This window comes from Panthera pardus, unplaced genomic scaffold, assembly GCF_024362965.1.
Source record: "Panthera pardus isolate Hobbes unplaced genomic scaffold, ASM2436296v1 HiC_scaffold_6, whole genome shotgun sequence".
NCBI classification, from domain to species: Eukaryota; Metazoa; Chordata; class Mammalia; order Carnivora; family Felidae; genus Panthera; species Panthera pardus.
The window spans coordinates 25,008,111-25,028,418 of record NW_026526991.1 but is presented as its reverse complement, the minus strand read 5'-3'; the positions used below and the strand labels follow the sequence as shown (position 1 = coordinate 25,028,418).

The 20,308-nt window shown below is 38.7% G+C and overlaps 1 protein-coding gene and 1 pseudogene across 2 annotated transcripts in view; both read right to left on the bottom strand.

Annotated features, from left to right (window-relative positions):
* The window catches only part of NTN4 (netrin 4), a 124,646-nt gene that overhangs the window by 72,035 nt on the left and 32,303 nt on the right, over window positions 1-20,308 (bottom strand). For both annotated transcript variants that reach the window (XM_019446485.2, XM_019446487.2), the window contains exon 3: window positions 6,036-6,314. In XM_019446485.2, the coding sequence (XP_019302030.1) occupies window positions 6,036-6,314 (279 nt within the window). The remainder of the gene's footprint in view (window positions 1-6,035; window positions 6,315-20,308) is intronic.
* LOC128775102 (aspartate aminotransferase, mitochondrial-like) lies at window positions 473-6,027 on the bottom strand (annotated as a pseudogene).

Here is a 20,308-nt window from a genome sequence, read left to right as displayed (position 1 = left end):
TAAGCAGTTATGGAAATAAGAATATCACATTTAAAAAAGGCAATCATTCCCAAATTTAATACCAACTCTTTATAATCCAGAAAAAAATACATAAAAATAAAATGCACTTAAGCTTAGGGATGGGAAAAATCTGAAACTAGAACTATTCCTATTTCCAATCATAAGCGTCTGCTGGTCCAATTGCTTATGGCTTAAAAAACAAAAATAACTTTAAAAAAAAATTTTTTTTTCAATGTTTATTTATTTTTGGGACAGAGAGAGACAGAGCATGAACAGGGGAGGGACAGAGAGAGAGGGAGACACAGAATCGGAAACAGGCTCCAGGCTCTGAGCCATCAGCCCAGAGCCTGACGCGGGGCTCGAACTCATGGACCGTGAGATCGTGACCTGGCTAAAGTCGGACGCTTAACCGACTGCGCCACCCAGGCGCCCCAAAAATAACTTTTTTAAAGCAAGTAGAGACAAGGATTTTCATAGAACTGGATCCTGGAAGCCAACATACCATTGGCCACTTAGCCTGTTTCTTCTCCCTTACCCTGCCCTGGCTCTAAGTTTGACTTGATCTTGCCTGGTTTTGGCACATGCTGTAGTTACAGTACTAGGGGCTACCACCACTGCTGCTGAAATCGATATGAAAATTGGGGAGCAGCATGGCACAAAACCAGTATTATTTTTTTTAAGTAGGTTTCATGTCCACTATAGAGCCCAATGCAGGGCTTGAATTCATGACTCTGAGATCAAGACCTGAGCTGAGATCAAAGGTCAGACACTTAACCAACTGAGCCACCTAGGCGCCCCCAAACTAGTATTATTTTAAAAGGAAGTTGCTTCCAATTTCAGAGTGACCTGAGATTAGTAAGGAAGTGAAGTTTCAATCCGCTAAGGTCTTCTAGGATGGAGACTTCTCATTCCAACATCATTTTAAAATGAAAAACACTTACTAAATAATCCCCTTTACTTGGTTATCCAGATCCTTTCTATAGGCTACCAGTTTTCTTTTTTGGGATGGGAAAGGTCATCCTACAGTAACTTTATTATGACAGAGAACCCAGGCTGCAATAAGTCTACATGATTAGAGCAGATGGTTGTTATCTTTCCAAAGGGTGAAGCCTGAGCCCAGCTGGCAGCACACAAGGTTAAAACCAAGGTCCAGAATATCCTCTTTCCTAGTATTACCCTGCATTACCCAACTCATGATGTGAGATGCAAGACTGTACAACCACACTGAACAGAAGTATGAGGTCCCACTGTGCAGAGGCAAAACCCAGCGGGAGAAAATTGAACATTCAATCATCGAAAAGGATGCTGAAATAAAGTGCAGTTGCCTACTCTTCCACTATTCATTGCTGAGAAAGACGAGGGTATGGGATGAATAGCAAATTATGTCCTTTACTCTTCAAATAAATAAATCCTGAGAAAATGGGGTTGATGGCCAATCAGGCAGTAGAACAGGATGAAAATCTAGGCTAGTTAGAGATCTTTGTGCCGTAGGCAAAGAACAGCAGGGATAAGGGAAAAGAGAGGAACATTAAAATGCCTGGAAACATTAAAAAGGGAGAAACTTCTTTCTCTTTTCTTAAACAAGATAGGAAAGAGCATTTTTAATTTTCCTTGCTGCAGTGGCAGTAGATTCTGGTTTTCATAAAACACGATTTCAGTAACATGGTCTATTGATAAGATTGCTCAGTCACGGGAAGATAAACAGGCTGACCATTGATGTTAGGACTAGGTCTTCTCACAAAGCCTTTAACAAGGGCTATGTCTCACGCTGGGTCCACAGAGGAACTCTTAACACTGTAAGGTGCTTCAGTTAAAGCTTCTGCAATATTACAATGGCATGATTGATGGTTTTCTTTTAAGAATGTGACTCTCTTATACATGTAAACTACTTTAGAAAAGTTATAGATAAAAAGCTGAGGGAGAGTTTGGTTTCAAGCCACACAGTTCCAGACACCAGCTACAGATGCCCCTGTCCTGTTTAACTACATGTTATTTTCTGAGCAACATTCATTCACTGAGTGGTTGAAAGAAATGATCTGCCAATCACCTCCACCCTCCCTCATCCTGTGAATCTCACAAATACAGAGGCTGAAGACAGGACAGTTGACTCTGTTCCCTCTCATCAGGAAAATCATTTGGTGACTGAGTGGATGTCATGAGCAAGATAGCCCAGTTGTCCAAGATGATCCTTGCTACAAAGATGAGGCTGACCTTTGTCATGTAGATGAGAACTCCTTGGTCAGCTGCTCCACCTGTTTGGGCTTTAGCCCTGTGAAACAAAATATGCCAGTCTGGTCAGGGATGTGCTGCCCATTGTGGGAGAAGTCCTCCTTCTTGAGGTTGGAGACCAGCCGAATCTGCATGCTAATGATGCAGCTGGCCATAACTTGTGCTTCTTAACAACCATTGTTTTTGAAAATCTAGATGGTCAGAGTGGTTGAGGCAACTCGGGCTCCATTGAGAGGAGGGTTGGAATACACGGGATGGATCAGTGTCTTCATCTGTGATTCCACCCCTCTGACTTCATCAGCATCTTTGCAGACCACAGTGAAGTCTCCCACACAGTTACCATATAAGCCCATGTTCTTGGTATAGGATTGGCAGAGACAGACATTAATGCCCTCTTCAGTGAAGCGATGTACAGCCTAGGCATCCTTGTTACCATCACTACTGGCAAAGTCTTGGTAGGCCATGTCAAAGAACGTAGAGAGATTCTTTTTTTCACTGCTGTTGCTATTTCCTTCTATTTCTCAGAATGAGGGTCCACTTCCACGGGATTGTGGGCATAGGTGTGCAGAAGAACACTTTGCTATGGCATTTTTGAAATGTCCTCCATAGTGCTTGTGAAGTCAAAGCCACAAGTCTTGGGGGGGGGGGGTCATAGTATTGTTAACCTTGCAGCTGCATGCCAGTGTGTCTGATTGTTTGGGTAGAAAAGACATCTTGGCTGATCTTAAAAAATCTATGCAGAAAACCAGTTTGATACCCAGGGCCTTAATTCCAGAAATGGTCTGCACAGTGATATACTGGCCAATTTTCAACTCTTTGCTGTCCTCCACTGGGGTCTGTCCTATAGATGTCTTGCAAAATTCAGCCAGTCCTGCAATGGACAGATATTCTTTGTCCATATTTTTTACATCAACCTGGGCCTCTGCCTTCCAGATGCTAGGGAGGACATAAGGCTCTCCATTATACTGGTAGACACCTCCTACCAGATTCTTTCTGCTACTGGTGTCTCTCTTATAGTATTTTGTGACTCTCGGGATGGGATCTGGAGGCCCCATCTCCACATGGGCCCACCAGGAGCTGACTCTTGCAGAGACCAGGTGGTGAGGCTGAGGTGGAAGACTGTGGTGATTTTGGAGAGGATGCTGCCAGAGTGCAGCAGTACCAGGGTGGCAACAAGAAGTTCAGTGGGTAGTGGCAGAATGGAGTGGAGGGCCAGTGGTGCAGACATGGGGGCTCAGGCTCATTGCCTGACAGTTTTCTTGCTGGCAGAAGACTGTATAGAATAGTTATATTTTGAGACTTTTATAGAAGTTTCTCATAACTCTGTATTTATCCCTTTTCAAATTTAGCAAAGTTAATAGAATTCTCTCTCCCTTTTTTTAAGTCAGAAAGCCATTTTTTAATTTCTAAAGCTCTAGCATATATTTCTAGGGTGTGCCGATGGTCACCTGCCACACCTGTACCAGGTTGTCTGGGTAGCCAGCAAACAGTCTGGCTATCAGAAGACCAGGTTGGGAGGTACACTGGGGTGGCTCTGCCTTGCTGCTAATACTGATAACGTCTTGTTTTGGCTAATCTACAATGATCTTGACCTTAAAGTTCCAGATCTTAATGCTGTGGCGTGTGGCAACACAGAGCCACAGTGGTGGGGGCTGAATCACAGGGTATTGATGACATCCTTGCCATCTAGTGCATGAAGGTACTTGCCTTTGTTGAGGACCCACAGCATGACCTGGCCATCTCTGCCTCCAGAAGCACAGAGGAATCCATCCGGAGAGACAGTCACTGCATTCAGGTAGCCTGTGTGGCCAGTGTGGTTGGTCTTCAGCTTGTAGTTTTCCAGATTTTATCCCTTGACCAGCTTGTGGCTTATAAACAAAAGAAATTTACTTCTCACAGTTCTGGAGACTGGAAGTCTAAGATCAGGGTGCCAGCATAGTCGGGTTCTCATAAAGACCCTCTTCCAGGTTACAGACTGCTGACTGCTCACTGTATCCTCACGTGGCAGAAAGAGAGCTAGCTAGCTCTCTCAGCTCTTAAGGCCACTAATCCCATTCATGAGGGCTCTACTCTCATGACCTACTTACCTCCCAAAGGCCCCACCTCCACATACCATCACACTGTGATTAGGTTTTCAACATATGAATTTTGGAGGGACACAAACATTCAGTCCATTGCAGCCTGCATGCTCTCCTTTCACTAATTCACTTAGTGGCCGAAATTTATTGGTGCTCTACTTCACATAAACTTTCTAGTTACAGTCTAGTAGATTGACATGTGTCTAGAATGTCTGGGTTCTTTTTTTTTCTTTTTTTTTTTTTTTTATGTTTGCTTAGTTAGGAGAGGAGGAGCAGAGAGAGGGAGAGAGAATCCCAAGCAGGCTCCACACTGTTAGCATGGAGCCCCACCTGGGGCACGACCTCACGAACCAATGTGAGATCATGACCTGAGCTGAAATCAAAAGTCAGATGCTTAACCAACTGAGGCCCCGAGGTGCCCCTGGGTTATTTTCTATTTCAATCATACTTGAACCCAATTATCTTAGGTATTACAAATTAGTCCATCCTTTATTTGAAGCAATGTGAGTTCAGAGATCCATTAGTGTTTGCAAACTAGTTTGTTGGGTGAATGTTTCATTTTCTCCAACTTGGGAGCCCCAGTTTCATTTCTAGAGTGATAGCATTGTTTCTGTTTTTGAAACTCTGGCTGATTCTGTAGTCATTTTTGTTACCCCAATGTTGTCCTGCACCCCAGGGACTTAGCCCAGCAGACACAAACTGTCCTGCTGGCTAACTGGTTCATGCTCCCTTATGACCCTTTCCTCTATCAGGGCTAGGAGAAAGATGACACATGTGGAAGTCTACTCTACAAAATGAAATAAGGATACTTTGAGATCTTCAAATTTTTATTTATTTATTTTTGCTTTGATCCGAAGTATCAGAGAAAAATATAAAATTTAAAAATTGAAGTGCTTTCCTACCTGTCTTCCCCTTGCCTAATCCGCATAGCTTTGGGTGCATCCCAACAAGGCACTTGCTGTCTGAGCCACTCTGTAACCTTGTTTTTTGGAAGAAGGTGATGTGAGGACAATGACAATAGGTTTTGATTATCTTTTTATTCCTATGTTGCTATCACTCAATCAAACACTTAATTCTGGCTCCAGTAACATACCAGACTAAGGCAACAGAGATCACGCAGTCCCTGTCATCAGGAGTTTGTGATCTCCTGGGAGATGCAGACAAGCAAAAGTTGAGAGGAAAGCCCAAGGAGATATGTGAATGCAGAGAAAAGGGAGTTTAACCATGGTTTAGGGTGAGAGGGGGTCAGGCCAACTCTTCACAGAGGAGAATTATTATTCATTCTATTGGCTGAACAGCAAAAGATACCAGGCATTAAACTGAAGTTCTTATTTTTTCCACTTTAAAATGTCTTCAACAATGGTTCCCATTTACTGTCAAAGCTGGCTTCTGAGTGATAATGCCACTAATATGATTATGCCAACCTCTCTTACTGCTCACCTTACACTTCATATCTGAAGGTCATGGCACTAAAAATTGGCATGGATGTATTCCAAGGAATCTGGTTATCATACTTGACTATTTATAATTCTAAAATTGAAGACTAAACCACAAGTTAATTGGCACTTTAAAAGATGGGTATGGAGTTGGAGGAGTGAATCAGCAGAGGAAGAAACAGGGAGGACTATGTGAGAGCAGACCAACTCTAAGGGAATTTCGATTACCAATGTCCAAAGCTGAAAGTAACTCACGGTTTGTTTTTCACAGGTGAGGAATTGTTTTACATACCACATGGAATGCTCCTGGGGCTTTGACAGGTCTGAAGCCATCAACAGGAACGCATTGATCCGCATGGCCGTTACAGAAGCAGCTGCCCTTGACAATGAAATCATAGATTGCATAATGTGTAAAATGTTGAGGCTTTGTGGTCAGGTCATTTCTCTGACAGGGGCAAGACTGTCGTTTTAGCAACTGCACACGGAGGTTGGTGATCTTCAATTGCTCCTGCACTTTGGCACTATAAGGGTTCTCTGCATCATATGGTGGTGACAAAGCTCTGAAAATAACCTGTAAAGAAAGAAAAAAATACCATGAGTATATACGACTGTGTGCAAACCCCAAATTGTTTGCCTCATACAGTCTTGGTTTGAGTTACACCTTTTGTCATCTGCAAGTGATAAGAGATTTTTAGACCTTGATCACACAGGTGCTGCCTGTTCAGATGCAGAAGTATAAATTGAGTAACCAGCAGAGACCTTACTCTTGAGATGAAGGCAGCCATGCAAAGATCTTGGGGGAAGAGCATTCTGGGCAGAAGGAACAGCAAGTTTAAAGGCCTTGAAGCTGAATCAAGCTTGGCTTATTAAAGGAAGAACAACAAGGCCAGTGTGACTGAAGTCCAGGAAACAAGGGGACAGTTTTTAGAGAAGAGGACGGAGCCAGTGCATAACAGATCATGAATAGAGAGTCCTTTAAAGGCCATGGTAGTTATTCTAACTGTAGTGGGAAGGCATTGGAGGGTCATATGCAGAGAGCTGATATCATCTGATTTACATTTTTTAAAAAGATAACTCCCACTTCTATAAGGAGAATGGATTAAAAAGGGGGAAGAAGAGAAGCACCAAAATCAAGATCCAGACACTTCTATTTCCAAATGAGGTGTGACCCTTCAAAGACTAATCAGTTATTAATTGGGGCCACTGTTGCTACAAATACCTTTGGTTCTCCTTTTCTGGATCTGCCTTCCAAGCTTGTGGTACATTCTTGGAATATTCTTATGAGTAGTAAATATATAGTCATTTCAGGGTGGATTTGATTTCTGAAATCAGTTAAAAGTCCTTTAAATCCAAATGTAGAAAATAAAATGGCTGATCAAGTTAGTTAACAGTATTTTGGTTAAATGTAAAGTATAAGTAATAAAACTTTTTATTGTGTATGTTACAGATAGACTTGAAAGGCAATTTAAAACTTTAGTTCTGAGGAGGAAACCAGAGGGAGGAAGACTCAGAAGGGATGGACTTTGGGCATGTGTGTGTGTCCATACGTTATATGGGGGTAATAAAAGGGCCCCTGGGGTGGAGTGGTACAAACTTCTCTAATGGATGTCTTAACTTTGGGGGAGTAAGGCTGGTGGGAGAGAAAATCACTGCCAGTAGAAAGCAATGAATATAAAAAAAGGAATTCCAAACTATCTCACAACATAAAACAGTATCATAAGGAGACCAATACCAAGTTATACCTTAGTATGCAGGTTAAAAAAAAAAAACAGAACAAAACCTTAAGCAATCTTGTTAATTTATATAATAAGAGACACAAAGCTCCCCTGAAAAAAATTTTAGGCATCTCTTGGCTTTTTAAAGATATGTTAAAACTCTACTCACAAGAAATCCGAAATATTTTGATAACTGAGTAGTATGAAAGTAAAGTAATTATTAAAAAGTAGGCTTTGTATAAACTCCCATTTAGAGAGAATGTATCTAAAAGGAGCTTTCCAGGAAAAAAATTCCTTAAGGAATACTTCAGATATAAAAATTTCATTTTAAGAATTGATTTTGCAATGAAAGGATGAAAAGGCAAGAATCAACTGTGCAGGATCACATCTCCAGCCATACTTAGGTGCAGAACTGTCCTAAATGAAATATAACTTAAGGAGGAGTGATAATTCAATGGATACTTGGCCTTCACAGCCAATTCTCCATCCAGCAGCTATAGTGATTCTCTATAAATAGAGAATGTCTATAAATAGAGCATGTCACTGCTTAAATCTGCCCCCACCCAAGGACCTCCCATTTCTCTCAGAATAAAATACAAAGTCCTTATAGCAGCCTGCCTCATTTTTGTTCTTAGCGCTTATTTACCAATTGATACATTGTAGTTGTACTTTAATGCTTTACTACTGTCTTCCTGGTCTCTAGAAAGTAAACTTCTTGAGGATAATTGCTGATCCCAGGACAGTGCCTAGCACAGAGGAAGTATTCAGTAAATTCTTTGTAAATGAATTGATTGATTATAACATTGTTCTTGGCATTTAAGTAATAGGTGAGAATTTTAAATAACTTAATTTCCTTTTCTAAGGTCCTAAACAGATTCACACACTGAATTCATATTATAGCACTAGAAGGGAAGAGGTAGGAAATTATAAAAACAAATAACTGAATCATTAACCAACCTCTGCATCTCTAGCTATTTTTGAACTTGCAAACCTTGGAAAAAGTTGTATCCTAAACTTTAACAATGTTCTGCCCCATTTATTCACATGTAAAGTGGTGGAAAGCAACATATGGAATACAGTTTTCCAATAATACTATGTCACCTACTTGAAAGTCAATATGGAAGTAATGTCTCTTTTAATGATAGCCTATATCACAGCATGTTTTTACATTTTGAATCATTAACAAAATTAAAAAATTGAACCCATTGTGAGTTTTATGTGACACTTATTTTTCAAATAACACCCCAATACTGGCATTCTGTTAGACATTCGTGAAGGACACTTGCTCTAAATAAAATCAGTAATGTGGCCACCTCCTGGTTTATCAACCACAGTAATACAAGGACATGGAAAAGGGTCACAGTGCTTACCAAATAAGTATTCTACTGAAAAGCATATGGCATCCTTCTCTAAACTGTGGTCCACCCTTCCTTTTCCTCAACATTGGTGGTACTGTTTGCTCTCTCTGTTCCTATCACGTATTTATCCTTGACATTTACCCTAGTTCCCCCTCCCCGACTCCTTATAACCCCCGTCCTCTGAGAATTGTTTAGCATGTGCAAGGCTAGAGGAAGATCTGTCAAGGTTTGTAGGAACTAGAAGCTCTTTTGCTTCCTGAACCCAGACTGTGGAAGCTGAATGGCGGCTCTGTGCTTAGTGTGCATGACACCACAGTTGGCACGCTGATATCAGCAGGGAAGGGACATCATGACCCCTGAGGCTGCATGCTGGAAAGGAGACAGCAGAGTGCCACAGACACAAAGTGAACGGGAATTTAAACCATGAAATCTTTTTTCCAGAAAGGAGACGCCTTAATCTGATACTCTGGGAAATGGATCTACCCTGCGTCAGGAAACAAAGAGTGCGCCAATCCAGATGCTTCAAACTTCTGGCAGGTCGCCCTTTGGGTCCCACCCAGTTTTTCTTCAAACATCTCCAGAAGAAGCCTGCATGGCACTACTAAAATGAAGTAAGAAAAACTGTAGAAGCCCTCATATATCAGCCTCTTCTGTTTTTGTCCCCATCAGGAACAGGGTGTATCTATGGGCCCACCACTGTTCCTCTGTCTATGAGTGCGTCTGAAGGTACACCCCTGCAAGACATAGTTAACAAGCCAGAGGAGAACTAGGATCGAGCCTATTTCAGTGTTTCCAGCTTGTTAGTGCTATTGGCCAGGACTTCCTGATATTATTTTTCAAATTAAGAAAGTGGGTTATATTTCAGTGATTAATACTATGCTCATTACAGAGAAATCTGTCACTCAAAAATGTAGAAGACATTAAGAATCTACAGTGCAGTCCCAAGGACAGCCAGGAATACCGACTCCACAATATTTTCCCATCTAATCTTCTGTATATATACATATAGAATATAATGTAAACTGCTTTGTTTCAGCTTAACAATACCTTGTGAATTTTTTCCAATTCAGTGAAAATAATTCTACATCAGTGGTTCTCAAAATGTGGCTCCCAGACCAACAGCATCAGTGTCAACCCGGGAACTAGTTAGAAATGCAAATTCTTGAGCCCTTATACCAGGCTGACTGAATCAGAAACTCTGGGGATGGAGCCCAGCAATCTGGGTTTCAACAAGCTGTGCAGATGATTCTGATGCACAATAAAGTTTGAGAAACACTCTTTCATAATTAAAAAATCTGGTTAGGATTCTATTGTGTGGATATGACATAACTTATTTAACCAGGTTGCTGTTGTTAGGCATCTAGATTGTTTTCAACTTTTCGGTATAACCAACTACAGTGAACAATCTTATAGCTAAAATGCAGAAGTTTATAATAATATCCTGAAGATACATTTCCAAATGTGAAATCAATGGTTTAAATGAAATACATAATTTTAAAACCTATCTGAGCTTCTGAGTGAATCACAAACCCTTTCCTACTTAATCTTTGGGATTTTCACATTTCTCTGGTCTTGGCCTACTTTCTAAGCCTGGAATCCCTTAAACTTTGCCTAAGGATCTGGACTTTTGGCTTAGGCTCTGCCATTTCTTATGCCTTAGTATAACAAAGAGATCCTTAAAAAGTTCTGAACAGGTTAGAATTACCTATATGTTCTTTTCTAACTCTCAATAATAGTGAGAATTAGTTAAAATAGAATTCCATATGTCCTATTTTTACTGAGATGAAACTTTCAACAGAGTTTAACACAATGTGAACAAAGTAAGAAGTAAATATTAGGTACATAATAGACAGGAAGTCTTTTGAGTACCAAACTCATCTACATATTGCTACATAATTAAAATTTTATTGCCTATGTTAGATCACAATAATTCAAGAAACTTAGTTATCACATTTTAAAATTTTTGTTTAGCTACTAGCTTGAGAAATATTTCAGGTCCGAGGTGATTGCCCATCTTGTGGACTCTGTTGGCACTTGTGTTTCCATGAAAGCACTTTCATGCTAGTACATTGTATTTTATTTTTATTTTTATTTTTATTTTTATTTTTATTTTTATTTTTATTTTTATTTTTGAGAGAAAGAGCATGAGTGGGGGAGAGGGGCAGAGGGAGAGAGAGAGAATTTTAAGCAGGCTCCATGCCCAGCACAGAGCCCAACGTGGGGCTGGATCCTATGACCCTGGGATCATGACCTGAGTTGAAATCAAGAGTTGGACACTCAACCGACTGAGCCACCCAGGTGCCCGGATCATGCTAGTACATTGTTATTGTCTGTTTACTTGTCTGTATCGCAAAATAGACTCTGCTCAGTAGGTTTGTCTGGTTAACAGCATTGTCCCCCAGCACGTCCCTGGCATATTATAGCATTTCATAATTACATTGAATGAATAAATAAATGAACCATTTTTCCAAATAGCATTTTTAAAAAGGAGAAGCCAAATAAGTAATAGGATTTAGAAAAATAAAAAAGGAAAAATGTTCTTACAATTATGTACTGTTGATGAGAAAGTGTATGAATACATACATATATGTATAAATACCTACATAAAAATATGTAATATATTTCAAATGGTTTTATGGATTCCTTCTCTTCAATAGTACACACGGTCTTTCACATTCTTAAGAAAAGGGATCAAGCAGGCATGATCAAGCACCCAAACACATACAAATATTACACCTTTTCCATGGTTTGTGGTCTAGTTTTCTTATTTACCAAAAATGGAAGCTTTAAGATCCTAACTGCAATTGTTCTTTAGTGGTTTTTTAAATTCCCATATCTTTATGTTATCAAAACAGCAGCTTTTGCTTTCAATGATTTCTCTCCTGTTTTTCTATTTCATTTTTGCTTTTATTTTTATTACTTACTTTCTTCTACTTACTTTGGGCTCAATTTTCTCTTCTTTATTTACTAGTTTGTTTACCAGTTTTTTCTCCCAAGTTTTTATTTAAATTAAGGTTAGTCAATATATACTGTAGTATTGGTTTCAGGAGTAGGATTTAGTGACTCATCACTTACATATAACACCAATGCTCATCACAATAAGTGCCCTTCTTAATGCTCATCACCCATTTAGCCCATGCCCCCACCCACCTCTTCTCCATCAATGCTCAGAGTTCTTTTGATTTGCCTCCCTATTTATATCTTATTTTATTTTTCCTTCCCTTCCCCTATGTTCATCTGTTCTGTTTCTTGAATTACACATATGAGTGAAATCATATAGTATTTGCCTTTCTCTGACTTATTTTGCTTAGCATAATACATTCTAGTTCCATCTACCTCATTGCAAATGGCAAGATTTCATTCTTTTTGATGGCTGATTAATATTCCATTATGTAATACCAAACTTCTTTATCCAATCATCAGTTGATGGACATTTGGGCTCTTTCCATACTTTGGCTATTGTGGATAATGCTGCTATAAACATTGGGGTACATGTGCCCCTTCGAATCAGTACATTTGTATACTTTGGATTAATACCCAGTAGTATAATTGTTGGGTAGGGTAGGTCTATTTTTAACTTTTTAAGGAACCCCCATACTGTTTTCTAGAGTGGCTGTACCAGTTTGCATTCCCACCAGCTGTATAAGAGGGTTCCCCTTTCTCCACATCCCCACCAATATCTGTTGTTTCCTGAATTGTTACTTTAGCCATTTTGACAGGTGTGAGATGGTATCATTGTGGTTTTGATTTTTATTTCCCCAATGATAAGTGATGTTGAGCACTTTCTCCTGTGTTTGTTAGCCATTTTTATGTCTTCTTTGGGGAAATGTCTGTTCATGTCTTCTGCCCATTTCCTAACTGGGTTATTTATTTTTGGGGTGTTGAGTTTGATAAGTTCTTTATAGATTTTGAATATTAGCCCTTTATCTGATGTGTCACTTGCAAATATCTTCTCCCATTCCATAGGTTGTCTTTTAGTTTTGTTGATTGTTTCCTTCGTTGTGCAGAAGCTTTTTAACTTGATGAAATCACAATAGTTCATTTTTGTGTTTGTTTCCCTTGCCTCCAGTGACATGTCTTATAAGTTGCTACAGCTGAAATCAAAGAGGTTGCTGCCTGTGTTCTCTAGAATTTTTATGGTTTCCTGTCTCACATTTAGGCTTTCATCTGGTTTGAATTTATTTTTGTGTATGGTGTAAGAAAGTGATCCAGGTTCATTCTTCTGCATGTTGCTGTCCAGTTTTCCCAGCAATATTTGCTGAAGAGACTATTTTCCAATTGGACATTCTTTCCTGCTTTGTCAAAGATGAGTTGGTCATACATTTGTGGGTCCATATCTGGGTTTTCTATTCTGTTCCATTTCTCTATATGTCTGTTTTATGCCAGTACCATACTGTTTTGGTGATTATAGCTTTGTAATATAGCTTGGAATCTGGAATTGTGATACCTCCAGCTTTGGTTTTTCTTTTTCAACATTACTTTGGCTATTCAGGGTCTTTTCTGGTTCCATATAAATTTTAGAATTGTTTGTTCTAGCTCTATAAAAAAATGCTGGTGTTATTTTGAGAGAGATTGCATTGAATATGTAGATTGCTTTCAGTAGTATACACATTTTAACAATATTTTAACAATATTTGCTCTTCCAGTCCATGAACATGGAATGTTTTTTCATTTCTTTGTGTCTTCTTCAATTTGTTTCATAAGCATTACATAGTTTTCAGAGGACAGTTCTTTTACCTCTTTGGTTAGGTTTATTCCTAGGTATCTTATGGTTTTTAGTGCAGTTGTAAATGGGATTGATTCCTTGATTTCTCTTTCTGCAACTTTGTTATTGGTGTATAGAAATGCAACAAATTTCTGTACATTGATATTATATCCTTTAGCTTTGCTGAATTCATTTATCAGTTCTAGCAATTTTTTGGTGGAGTCTTTCAAGTTCTCTACATAGAGTATCATGTCTGCAAAGACTGAAAGTTTGGCTTCTTCCTTGCTGATTTGGATGCCTTTTATTTCTTTTTGTTGTCTAGTTGCTGAGGCTAGGACTTACAGTACTATGTTGAACAACAGTGGTGAGAGTGAACATCCCTGTTGTGTTCCTGACCTTAAGGGAAAAGCTCTCAGGTTTTTCCAACTGAGGATGATATTAACTGTGGATCTTTTGTATATGGGCTTTATCATGTTGAGGTATGTTCCTTCTACCCTTACTTTCTTGAGGGTTTTTTATCAAGAAAGGGATGCTGCATTTTGTCAAGTGCTTTTTCTGCATCTATTGAGAGGATCATATGGTTCTTATCCTTTCTTTTATTAATGTGGTATATCAGGTAGATTGATTTTTGGATATTGAACCACCTTTGCAGACCAGGAATAAATCCTACTTGATTGTGGTGAATAATTCCTTTAATGTCCTGTTGTATTTGATTTGCTAGAATCTTGTTGAGAATTTTTGCATCCATGTTCATCAAGGATATTGGTCTATCATTCTCCTTAGCTGGTTTTGGAATCAAGGTAATTCTGGCCTCATAGAATAAGTTTGGAAAATTTCCTTCTATTTCTATTTTTTGGAACAGCTTCAAAAGAATAGGTATTAACTCTTCTTTAAATGTTTGCTAGAAACCCCTTGGGAAGCCATCCAGCTCTGGACTCTTATTTTTTGGGACATTTTTGATAGCCAATTGAATTTCTTTGCTGGTTATGGATCTGTTCAAGTTTTCTATTTATTTCTGTTTCAGTTTTGGTAGTTTACATGTTTCTAGGAATTTATCCATTTCTTCTAGATTGCCCAGTTTGTTGGCATATAATTGCTCATAATATTCTCTTATAATTGTTTGTCTTTCCGCAGCGTTGGTTGTGATCTCCTCTTTCATTCGTGATTTTATTTATTTGAATTCTTTCTCTTTTCTTTTTGATAAGTCTGGCTAGGGGGTTATCAATTTTGTTTATTCTTTCAAAGAACCAGCTCCTAGTTTCATTGACCTGCTTTCTATATCATTTATTTCTCCTCTAATCTTCATCATTTCCCTTCTTCTGCTGGTTTTAGGATTTATTTGCTGTTATTTTTCCAGCTTTATTTGCTGTTCTTTTTCCAGCTCATTTAGGTGTAAGATTAGGTTGTATATTTGCGACTTTTCTTGCTTCTTGAGGAAGGCCCGTATTGCTATGCGTTTCCCTTTTACAACCACCTTTGCTGCATCCCAAACGTTTTGAACTGCCATGTTTTCATTTTCACTTGCTTTCATGTATTTTTTAATTTTTTCTTTAATTTCTTGGTTCCATTCATTCTTTAGTAGGATGTTCTTTAACCTCCTTGTATTTGTGGTCTTTCCAAATTTTTTCTTGTGGCTGACTTAAACTTTCATAGTGTTATGGTCTGAAAATATGCATGGTTTGATCTCAATCTTTTTGTACTGGTTGAAGCCTGATTTGTGACCCAGTGTGTGATCTATTCCTGAGAATGTTCCCTGGGCACTTGAAAAGAATGTGTACTCTGTTGTTCTAGGATGAAATGCTCTGACTGTATCTGTTAAGTCCATTTGGTCCAGTGTGTATTCAAAGCCATTGTTTTCTTGTTGATGTTCTGCTTAGATGACCTGTTCATTGTTGTAACTGGGTGTTAAAGTCCCCCACTGTTATTATGTTATTACCAATAAGTTTCTTTAAGTTTGTTATCATATGACTTCTATATTTGGCTGTTCCAAGTTGAGGACATAAATATTTACAATTGTTAGATCTTCTTGTTGGATAGACCCCTTTATTGTGATATAGTGCCCTTCTTCACCTCTTGTTATAGTTTTGGTTTTAAAATCTAGTTTATCTGATATAAGTATGGCTACTCTGGCTTTCTTTTGACATCCATTAGCATGATAAATCGTTCTCCATTCCCTCACTTTAAATCTTCAGGTGTTACTGGGACTAAAATGAGTCTCTTATAAGCAGCATATGGATGGGTCTAGTTTTTTTTTTTTTAATCCGTTCTGATATCCTATATCTTTTGATTGGAGCATTTAGTCCATTTACATTCAGAGTAATTATTGATAGATATGAATTTAGTGCCATTATATTACCTGTAAAGTTGCTGTTCCTGTAGACTGTCTCTGTTCTTTCTCTAGTCTTGGGTGCTTTTGGTCTCTTCCCCGCTCAAAGAATGCCCTTTAATATTTCTTGCAGAGCTGGTTTAGTGTTCACAAAATCCTTTAGTTTTTGCTTGTCTTGGAAATTCTTTATCTCTCCATCTATTCTGAATGACAGCCTTGTTGGATAAAGTATTCTTGGTTGCCTATTTTTCCCATTTAGCATGTTGACTATATCATGCCACTCCCTTCTGGTCTGCCAAGTTTCTATGGACAGGTCTGTAGCTAACCTTATGTGTCTACCCTTGTAGGTTAATGGACTTTTGTCCCTAGCTGCTTTCAGAATTCTCTATCTTTGTATTTTTCAAGTTTCACTATGACATGTCTTGGTGTTGACCTGTTTTTGTTGATTTTGAGTGGAGTTCTCTGTGGACTTCAATGCCTATTTCCTTCCCCAGATTAGGGAAGTTCTCAGCTATAGTTTGTTCAAATAAACCCTCTGCCCCCTTTTCCTGCTCTTCTTATGGTACTCCTATGATATGGATATTACTGTGTTTTATGGAGTTTCTGAGTTCCATAAGTCTATATTCATGATCTAATAGTTTTATTTCCTTTCCCTGTTCTTTTCTGCTCTGTTGTTTTCCATAATTTTATCTTCTATGTCACCTATTCATTCCTCTGCTTCTTCCATCCTTATTGTGATTACACTCAGTTGGTTTTGCATCTTAGTTATAGCATTTTTTATTTCAGACTGACTATTTTTTAGGTCTTTTATCTCTGTAGGAAGGGTTTCTCTGGTGTTTTCTCTGCTTCTTTCAAGTCCAGCTAGTATTCTTATGACTGTTGTCTAAATTCTTGATCAGATATATTGCTGATAACTATTTTGAGTAAATCCTTGGCTGTGAGTTCTTCTTGATCTTTCTTTTGGGGAGAATTCCTCCATCTTTTAGGTTTCTGTCTTTTGCGTGTTATGAAAGCTTGTTATGTTTTTTGTTGCTGAGAATAATCCTATGTTAAGGAGGGGTTGTACACTGTCCAGGGACTGATGCTTCAGGAAGTGTTTCTAGTGTATGTTTTGTACACTCTGCTGTTGTGTTTTGGCTACTCTTTACCACAGGTCAGTCCTCTGCAGAGTTCCCCCTTTCTTGCAGTGAGGAGTATTGCAGTGGACCTTTAACTAGAATGCTTTGATTTGTTTGTTAAAATGAGCCTGATTAAAAAAAAATCCTGATGAGAGAGAGAGAGAGAGAGAGAAAAGGAACAAAAACAGACAAACAAAAAACTATAAGCCTGATTCCAAAGGAAAAAAAGAAGAAAGCCTGGTCCTATTTCCACCAGAACTGAAGCTGACACTTTGGAGCACTCTATAATCAGTAGACTTGGTGCATGCAGGGGGCCTGTGCTGATCCTCTGGGGGAGAGGCCCAGTGTGCTGGCCCATAGTCAGACCTGCCTTAGTAACGATGCAACTGCAGGGGTGTAGGGGGCCGGATTTGATGTAAACAGCTTCAGCCTCCACTGGGAGTGCTGTGTTGCTCACTGAAGTCTGACTGTGCTGGTGGGGGGGGGGGGGGGGCGGGGAAGATGGCATCACTCTGTCACCCTGCTGTCTCATCCCCAGAGAGGGGACCTCACACCCACCACTGTTCGGGAAGCCCTCACAGAAAAGCGAACAATCTCCTTCCTGTGTCTCAGGCTTACATCAGATCCCTGCCCCCTCACCCTCTCTGTGCTGAGCCATTGGAACACCTGATGCCATAGTTCCTCTATGTTTTATCTCTGGCACACAGCCAGGATTCAAAACTCCAAATCTTAAAGGACCAGGCACAGTGTGGACCACCTCCCTTCCTCTGGAGGAGAGCCTCACTGTGCTGTGTCTGGTGCTGTCTTGTGTGCCTGGTGTAAAGCAGCCATACTGCCATGCAGGTGGTGGGCATTTATGGTGAAGCACAGCCAGTAAAAAGTAGCAACCAGATTACCTGCCATCTGCATGCGGTCCTGTCCCTTGCTGATGAATGGCCACTCAATGGTGCCCGCTGGGTCTTTTGTCCTTATGGAGGCAATATACCCTCTTCCACGTGTACTTCAGGAAAGGGAACATTCTTTCCCAGTGCAACCCAGGGAATCCCTATACCATGCTGTCTACTCTTGGGTCTCTCTTGGGTCTACTCTTAGGTATCCCCAGGAGCACTGCTGCCATCCCAGCTTGAATCAAGCAAATGGCAGGGACTCCTAAAATCTCAGAATTTGAGCTCTGCTATTTGTAAAAACTTGGTGATAGTTCCTCTCGATTCCCCAGTCAATGGTTTGGGGCAGTGTTGTTCATGTACAAACCCGACACACTTCTCTCTCTACCCCCTCTCTCTTTTTGTCTTTCTCCTCTCTCCATGAAAAGGGCTCCCTCCCCTCCATGGCACCGCAGCTTTTCTCTTCCCCCAATTCAGGTCTCTGCACCTTGTACCTGACTTATTCTCAACCTCTAATTGTGCAGATTGTTCTCTTAATCCTCGGATCAATTTCCTAGGTATTCAAAATGATTTGCTGTTATTCTAGCTGTGTGCAAGGGATGAGGAAGCCCAGGGTCCCCCTACTACTCCACCATCTTAACCTATCAATCTACTAGTTTCTTAAAGTAGAACTGTAGATCACTGATTTAAGGACTTTCCCTCCCCACCAAATACTTCTTTAATTGCATCCCATACATTTTGATATGTTGTGTTTTAATTTTTAATTCAGTTCAAAATCCATTCTAATTTCCCTTTTCATTTCTTCTTTGACTCATGAGTTATTCAAAAGTATGTTATTTAATTTCCAAATATTTGTGGATTTCCCTGATACCTCTTGTTATTGATTTCTAATTTAATTCCTTTGTGGTCACAGAACATAGCTTGTATGATTTGAGTTCTTCTACATTTATCAGCATCTGCTTTATGGTCTGTCTTGATAAATGCTCCTTGCACCCTTGAGAAGATTGTGTATACTACTGTTTTTGATGAAGTGTTATATAAATGTTAATTAGGTCAAGTTGGTTGACAGTGTTATTCAAATCTTCTGTATCCTTACTGATTTTCTCTACTTTTCTCTAATTTTATCAATTATAGAGAGAAAGGTCTGGAAAACCCAACTATATTTATCAACTTGTCTATTTTTTTTTGCAGTTTTTTCTTCATGGGTTTTGAAGCCTGGCTATTAGGTGCATAAACATTCAAGACTGTTATATTCTCTTGATGAATTGGCTCCTTTATCAATATGAAATGTCCCTCCTTATCTCTGGTAATATTCTTTGATCTGAAATCTACTTTGTCTAATAATATATCCACTATCAAAAGCTTTCTTTTGATTAGTGTTAGCATGGTATATCTTTTTCTATTCTTCTACCTTTGACTTAGTTATGTCTTTGTATTTAAAGTGAATTTCTTACAGTTGCATCTTTTAAAAATTTTTATCCAATCTGATAATCTATGCTTTTAATTGGAGTGTTTAGACCTTTTACATTTAATGTTATTATTGATATTGTTGTGTTTAAATCTGCCATCTTGGTTTTTGTTTTATGTTCTATTCTTCTTATTTTTCTATCTGTTGAATTGACTAGTTTAAGGTCCCTTTTATTTCCTTTTTTTTTATTAGATGTAACTTTTTCTTTAAGTTGTTTTAGAATTTGTAGTATTGTTGCTTTAGAGTTTATAATATACATCTTTAACTTAATGCAGTCTACCTTTAGGTAATATTTATCACTTCACATATAGCATAAGAAACTTAGAACACTGTACTCCTTTTTCCTCTTCTTGACCTTTGCTCCATTGTTGTCATGCATTTGACTTCTATATGTAATATAAACTTCACAACACATTGTTAATATTTTTGCTCTAAAAAGTCAATTATCTTTTATTTATTGTTATTTTTATTTTCTTAAGTAAACTCTATTCTCAACGTGAGGCTCAAACTCATGACCCAGAGATCAAGAGTCTCATGTTCTACTGATTGAGCCAGCGAGGCTCCCCTCAATTATCTTTTAAAGAGATTTTAAAAATAAGAAAAAAAGTACTTTGTATCTGTCCACCTATTTTCCCTTTTTGATGATCTTCATTCCTTTATGTAGCTCCAGATATCCATCTGGCATCATTTTTCTTCTGCCTGAAAGACTTCTTTCAATATTTCCTATAATGCAAGTCTGCTGGTAATGAATTTATTTTCTTTTGGCCTTTCTATGTCTGAAAAACTATTTCATCATAGTTTTTTGAAAGATATTTTTATTGGGTATAGAATTGTAGGTTGACAATTCTTTTCTATCAATAATTTCAGGATCATGCCCCACCATCTTTTGCCTTGCATTCTGTCAAAAAGCTTTTATTCTTATATTTGTTCTTCTGTTCATAATGAGTTATTTTTTTTTCTCTTTAAGAGATTTGTCTCTTTATTATTGTTT